This window comes from Pseudorasbora parva, chromosome 21, assembly GCF_024679245.1.
Source record: "Pseudorasbora parva isolate DD20220531a chromosome 21, ASM2467924v1, whole genome shotgun sequence".
Classification (NCBI taxonomy): domain Eukaryota; kingdom Metazoa; phylum Chordata; class Actinopteri; order Cypriniformes; family Gobionidae; genus Pseudorasbora; species Pseudorasbora parva.
In genome coordinates this window covers 95,473-102,890 of record NC_090192.1, presented here as the reverse complement: position 1 = coordinate 102,890, position 7,418 = coordinate 95,473, and the positions used below count along the sequence as shown (strand labels likewise).

Sequence of the window (7,418 nt, the reverse complement as noted above, 5' to 3'; positions counted from 1 at the left end):
GTTTTGTCTTTTGAATTCAGTAAATTCAAACATTTGATTTGTATTTATACAAAAAGAAAGCCTGAAAGTGTGAGAGGGCAGGGGATGAGCATGGATGTAGGTGGCATACGCTGTGGATATATCAGCATCATCAATAACACTCGTGTTTGGAGCTCTCTCAAACCATCTGCCATCATGAGAGCGGCAGCCAATGGGATGGCTCTGACCCGCCCCTCGTCTCTCATTGGCCCTCGTCTCTCCTCTAGCCAAACAGATGATGCAAAGCAGGAAAGACTCAGCACAGAGAGAGAGGAGAGAGGAGAGAGGATAGAGGAGAGAGGAGAGAGGAGCACATCTCAGCCTGACAGAGGACCTGAGTAAACCTGCCATCTTCGCATGTGTGTGACTCTTCCTGTCCTCATCCAGCTCTATATATAGATCACTGCCAGAAATATCCCTCCAATGCTCAGTCCTGGAACAGCCAGCAGGAGGAGGAACAGCCAGCAGGAAACCCAACCAGAAGGTCAGTGAGATGGGCTGCTCATCTGGCCGCTTGCCCTCTGCTCCGCTGGACCCGGAATGCCCTGACCCTGACCCGCAGAACCCTGACCCTGAGAGCCCTAACCCTGACCCTAACCCTGACCTGTCCACACTGGAGCGGCTGGCCCAGGCCACCGGAGGCTCAGAGAAGTCCTGGTACCGCTGCGTGTTTCCCTTTGGGGTCATCTCGCTGGTGATTGGGCTGGCGGGCAGCGGGGTTACGTTCTCCTTCAACACGCTGGCCCAAACCCGGGTGTTGTCGCTGGTTCTGCTGGTCCTGGGCCTCGTCCTGCTGCTGACCGCGGCCATCTGCTGGAGGATCCACCGCTCCCGCAGGAGAGAGGAGAAGGAGGCCGGCATCTTCAGCTCAGAGATCGGGCCGCTATGACACACCTGGCTGAAGCTTTGCCGTTCTGGAAAGAGTAAAGGCTGAATCTGCTGGCTCAGTGTGAGGGTAAGTCTGAACATCTCACTTTCACTGACGGACATATCTGTGACGGTACACAGGAAAAAAATGCATTTTATGACTTGTGTTTCTATTAGGTAAAAATCACAAAGAAACGAGCACCATGGAGGAGTTTATGTGGTTGGAGAAACAGGAGCGTCCCTGATAATGCTGCAACTTTCCCTGATTTCATCTAATGATAGGAGGATAAAAGAGAAATCTTGTAAATCTCTGAATTGACCGCAGGCTAGGAAAGGTCAACACTGACAGAAGAATAACAGCTACTTTATATGTTAACATGTACATCATGTATGATTCAATCACATGCAGTTTGCAGTGGGTGCCAGGACTTTCTTTCTTTCTTTCTTTCTTTCTTTCTTTCTTTCTTTCTTTCTTTCTTTCTTTCTTTCTTTCTTTCTTTCTTTCTTTCTGCCAAGTCAAATGTAAGGACAAGATAATGTTTTGCATGACAAATGAACAGAAGTTATTTTTTCATATTAAATTATGATTAGAGTGACATTTGTGTATGGTTATATATTTGTTTTGCATCGCAGAAGTGTATCTGAAGCTCCAGACTGTTATTTTGTATTACTGTAATTCAAGTGAAATCTGGGGACAGTGTACGTGCACATGGAAATGTTCCTATACGTGCTTTTTCTGTATTTCTGTGTGTTTTTTCTGATTTCAGCCACTGTAGCTCTAGCTCAGAGACATGAATCTGATCTTATCGACTGACATCTTAGCAGCTTACCGGTTTCAGTCACCTGAATGTGAAGCAGAAAACCCCTGACCAGAACCTGATCTGCTGACATGTGAAAAGTGGTACATTCAGAATATGCTGCACATGTGACAACGATCAGTATTTCGTTTCAGTACTTCAGATCTACACTCACCTAAAGGATTATTAGGAACACACACTAATACTGTGTTTGACGCCCTTTCTCCTTCAGAACTGCCTTAATTCTCCGTGGCATTGATCAACAAGCTGCTGAAAGCATTCTTTAGAAATGTTGGCCCATATTGATAGGAGAGCATCTTGCAGTTGACGGCCATTTTAGTTCAGTCAACTCATTGGCATGTTCAAGAAACCAATTTGAAATGATTGGAGCTTTGTGACATGGTGCATTATCCTGCTGGACGTAGCCATCAGAGGATGGTGACATGGTGGTCATAAAGGGATGGACATGGTCAGAAACAATGCTCAGGTAGGCCGTGGCATTTAAACGATGCCCAATTGGCACTAAGGGGCCTAAAGTGTGCCAAGAAAACATCCCCCACACCATTACACCACCACCACCAGCCTGCACAGTGGGAACAAGGCATGATGGATCCATGTGCTCATTCTGTTTACGCCAAATTCTGACTCTACCATCTGAATGTCTCAACAGAAATCGAGACTCATCAGACCAGGCAACATTTCTCCAGTCTTCAACTGGCCAATTTTGGTGAGCTTGTGCAAATTGTCGCCTCTTTGTCCTATTTGTAGTGGAGATGAGTGGTCCCCGGTGGGGTCTTCTGCTGTTGTAGCCCATCCGCCTCAAGGTTGTGTGTGTTGTGGCTTCACAAATGCTTTGCTGCACACCTCGGTTGTAACGAGTGGTTATTTCAGTCAAAGTTGCTCTTCTATCAGCTTGAATCAGTCGGCCCATTCTCCTCTGACCTCGAGCATCAACAAGGCATTTTCTCCCACAGGACTGCTGCAGACTGGATGCTCTTCCCTTTTCACACCATTCTCTGTAAACCCTAGAAATGGGTGTGTGTGTAAATCCCAGTAACTGAGCAGATTGTGAAATACTCAGACCGGCCCATCTGGCACCAACAACCATGCCACGCTCAAAACGGCTTAAATCACCTTTCTTTCCCATTCTGACATTCAGTTTGGAGTTCAGGAGACTGTCTTGACCAGGACCACAGCCCTAAATGCACTGAAGAACTGCCATGTGATTGGCTGATTAGATAATTGCATTAATGAGAGATTGAACGGGTGTTCCTAATAATCCTTTAGGGGAGTGTATTTGCACTGTATATTTATTTCAGCTTTGGTGTGTTTGAGGAGTATTTTTGCTATGTACTTTATAGATGTTTTTGTTATTATATGTTATATATTTTTAGGATATGTATTTTTTGTATATTTCTCTATGAGAAGAATTGCCAGTTGTTTGTATGTGTTTTCCGAGTGCCTGTATTTTAACAGTAGATATTTTTGTATCTCCCACTTCTAGGTTTTGTGAAGAAAAACTGTTTTAATTTTTAAAAAGGGTGGTTAATGTTCTGTCCAATAGACGTTTTATATGTATGGTGACAGATACCACTAAAACCGCTGTAAGGGTATATATTTTTGCTTTTTGAAACAGAAGGGGCTCGTTTTTCAGCAGTCGTGAGGCTGATGTGACGAGATCTGAGATTTAACCCTCACAGGGAACAGATCGAGAGAGCGAGAGAGCCCTCAGCGGGGAGAAAGAGAGTATTGGCTGGGTGGGCTCCAGAAAAGAGGAGGATTCATTATGAACAAACGTCAGGAAGCAGCTCTACGTGCTCGGAATAAGATCAGTGGCAGAACGATGTGTGAACCCAGAGAGCGTGACTCATACGACCAACACCACTTCTTCATTTCTGGTCATGCACACATTCTCAAGCTTGGTGTAGCAGAGTTCAGTGAAACACTAGGTTTCTAGACAAGACCTTTGTAGTATGGCTCATTATAACAGACGCTGTGATACAGATTATGATTCTGGAATATTTAGACATTCACCCTCTCTTTAGAGACTGATCTACCTCGTTCATAATATACCAGCCCAGCCCTGATAGTCTTCTCATCCAGCTGACAGTATGCAAGACATTTCTAATTATAAGACTGTACATTTGCTTAAACATCTTTCTCACTGAAATTAATTCTCACAGACTGAAATGACACTCCCTGTATTTCTCTTTATATTATGTTTCTGTCCTTATACATTATAGATATGCATATTGTTTGTGTGTATCTTATTGTCAATAGATGTATTTATACTCTCAGTTTTGGACTATCTAAAGAATTGTATTAAATGGGAGAATGCAATGTGCAATCAAGCTTTTGTCGATTTCATTCTTTCAACTTAAATCCAATGTGCTGAAACTCAGACAAATGCATCAAATGGCCATATGTTACACCCATAAATCCAGATGCCCTCCACACTGTTGAAATGATGCAGTGTTGGACATTATAGTGTTTGGGTTTGTATTAGCCAGGGTTGGGCTAGTTACTTAAAATGAGTAATTAGTTACAGTTATTTATTTTCATAGCAACTTAATTACTTTACCAATTCCTGTATATCAAAATTAATTAGGTAAAGGTAAAGTAACTTTTAAGTTACTTTTATGTCTGCTGTTTAAATGTAATAGTGAACAATATGAACAGTAAAATGATCAGTACTGAACAGTCAAACACAATAAACATGAAGTTTTAGTTATTTATTGTAATCCCGAGGGCAACAGGCCTCCAGATCTAGCAGTAGCGGTGAGCGTTATGGCCTTTATGGATCACTTCAGTCATTTCCTCTGACCAGATATCGATCCGATTGTGAAAAGACCAGGAGTAAATGTCTTCCAAAATTATTTAAAGACAGATTTAAATCTGATCACTCAAACAAACCAAATAAGAAGGTGATCTGGAATGCATTTCAGGTGAAACTGTACAAGTGCAAATGCATATGGTTGTTTAAACCACATGTCAATTTTACTCCTGGCAAATTATTAAAGAATAAATGTGTGAGAGCGTGTTATAGGCTAGGCCTACATATGCCACAGGTGTTTGCGTTATGTTTATGTTTTTTTTAGTTTGCCCTTGTAAGGAAGTTCACAAATATGGGAAGGAAGGAGGCGGGAACCGTTGAACATTCAACAATTTTTTAATCAAATATATAAACAAACTGAAAGTAAAGGCAGGCAGCCCCTCACGGACGACTGCCCGCACATACATAACAAAACAGAAACAAAGCACAGGTAACTAGTAACAGGTAACAGAAACTTATTCCAGGCCTGGGGCCTATTGCACAAACCTCGGATAAGGGATTAAGCTGGGATATTGTGGTTTAATTGGGTTCAATTTATCCAGTTATCTTTCATTATCATTATTGTTCATGGTGTGAGTGTGCCTACAAGGTACGTTTACTCAACAGCGGTTTACTAAATTTTGTTTACAAATGACAAGATCACCAAGATATTCCGGCTTAATCCCTTATCCTAGTTTTGTGCAATAGGCTCCTGGTCCTCTCTTGTCCTTCTCTGGTGTCGCTTGTCCTTATTTGCCTCCGAGCTCCAGACTCTTTGCCATCATGCCCGGTCTCGCTCGTCCACCACAGCCATGCTCATGGTCTCATTTCTATTGAATGTGTAATGACTTGTTGGTGAGGTCTATGTTATATCCACACCAAGTCTGTTTAAGTCAAGTCTTTTTTTATTGCTAAGAATTTTGTTAATAAAGAAACTGCACTTGGGTTCAGAACACTTGCCTCCTGTGGATACTATGTTACAGTATGTTGTAGTCAGATATGATGGCGTTATACAGCAACATGCGTCGCCACAGATGAGTAAAGCAAGCCAACATGCAAATACCGCGGATGAAACTAAAAGTAAGTCTTAGATGTTCAAAACACAATCATCTTCATTAAAACTAATGAGACTAAATCCTCGCTGAGTCTTTGATCTTGAAATGAGCTGATGAATAAAATTCAGCTTCACATTTATGATCAGAGTTATTCAACTAAATATACAAATAACATTAATGAATGAGGTCTTATTTAATTCTATAAACTATAATCCTGATCAGCCAGCATTGTCTCTCTCTGATAAATTAAAATAAGCTGATAACATCACTGTTTACTCCAGAACGACTGTACAGCCAAATCTAATTCTGCTGCAGTATTGTCCTGTTTAACACTGAAGCTGCTCTGACACAATCGCCGCTGGAGAAGCACACAGTAGAAATAAAGCTGACTGATTGATCGATTAATTGATTGGTTGATTCATTCATTGGTTGGTTGGTTGGTTGGTTAGTTGGTTGATTGTTTGATTGTTTGATTTATTGATTGATTGATTGATTGATTGGTTGATTGATTGATTGATTGATTGATTGATTGATTGATTGATTGATTGATTGATTGATTGATCTGTTGCTTTCATTGACGTGAACTTCGTTAATCATGCTTATTGCGCAGAAATTGAAGGTTGGATTTATATTCATTTTGCGGAGAGGTGTAAGGTAAGACAACCTGCATGTTTTTATCTTTTATTTGTTTAGATTGTGTAGACTGTTTCGTTTGTGAGTGCCTATTAACAGCCTAACCTCAACATATCAAAAATGCCTTTTTACCAAAATATAACTACTTTGAACTATTTTAATTACTACAACAGTGTGTGATAGGGAGGATAAAAACACACTAGATTTGAGCTTCTTTTCTGCAAAACTTTTCTGTACGCGAGTAACAAATTCATTTCGATTTCAGTAAAAATAAAAAATAAAAGATTGTTACATGCCCGTTACTGCTAAAAGCAGTGTAATTACCGTAACACGTTACTCCCAACACTGACAGTATATTAAAGTAATTCCCACTGAGATCTTCCATCGGACGGGCTCTGCCTTCTGTCACAAGAGAAGCTCATGCAGCGTGTCTCCTGTTGTCAATTCATTTACTTTGCATTTATTTAAAAAAGCAATAGATTTCTAAAGGTACATCTCTGTTAATATATATTTCCATTCTGTACTTTTCAAAGTTTTTAACATCTTCTGAAAGTTTACACTGAGAGTAAACATTTTTAGGATAATCAACAGATAACCTCAGATACTGCAGAAGATCCAGACTGACATACATCCGCAGATTTCCGATCATCACTGTAAATTTGCATTAATATTTATATCAACTTCACCAGCTCATTTCTATTTCCAAAAGGTTAAGCTAAATATAACTCTGGCCAAGAAGAGAGAGAGAGAATCAGACACAGATATAGAATATCTGACAGCAGACTACAGTAGAAAGGGCTCAGTGATGACATTCAGAGGCAGATGACAGAGATTAATTAGCTGCTAATATTGCAGTGTATCTGCACTTACTGTCATCTGTGGCCTGTGACTCGCTGTTCCAGCATCTCAGCTAATGAGCAGGCATTGATTAGGATATTTAACTGCATAGCGAGGGCGGCAGGAGCCGTGTAACATCCGTGTGCCATGAGGACCGGTTACACATGCGAGCCCTTTTTTTTGTTGAAGAAATATAAAATATAAAACCCCTTGAATTTGATAAGACTTATTCATTGAATATTAATATATGGGCTGAACTCAGGGTGATTGGGACACTTTTTCCAAGTCTTCTCATTGGCAAAAAGTGTATATATACAACAATATTAACTCTTACAGTTTACACACATTTTCAAAACTGTCTCCATTTTTCAAAACTGCACACACAAAATGCCATAAACA

The 7,418-nt window shown here is 40.7% G+C and overlaps 1 protein-coding gene across 2 annotated transcripts; it reads left to right on the top strand.

Moving 5' to 3' along the window:
* The first annotated feature begins 257 nt into the window (after window positions 1-257).
* On the top strand, window positions 258-4,033 carry LOC137056027 (transmembrane protein 100). 2 transcript variants are annotated; one of them, XM_067429964.1, is made up of 3 exons: window positions 258-973; window positions 1,063-1,786; window positions 3,319-4,033. In XM_067429964.1, exon 1 carries the CDS (start codon window positions 512-514, stop codon window positions 905-907), a length of 396 nt encoding a protein of 131 aa, XP_067286065.1. In that variant the 5' UTR covers window positions 258-511; the 3' UTR covers window positions 908-973; window positions 1,063-1,786; window positions 3,319-4,033. The 2 variants fall into 2 exon arrangements, with proteins under 2 accessions (XP_067286065.1, XP_067286064.1); XM_067429963.1 differs by having other exon boundaries at window positions 1,063-4,033.
* Window positions 4,034-7,418: the final 3,385 nt, after the last annotated feature.

Excerpts from the sequence above, each read along its gene's own strand:
- LOC137056027 (XM_067429964.1), top strand. The coding sequence starts at position 512 with ATGGGCTGCTCATCTGGCCGCTTGCCCTCTGCTCCGCTGGACCCGGAA.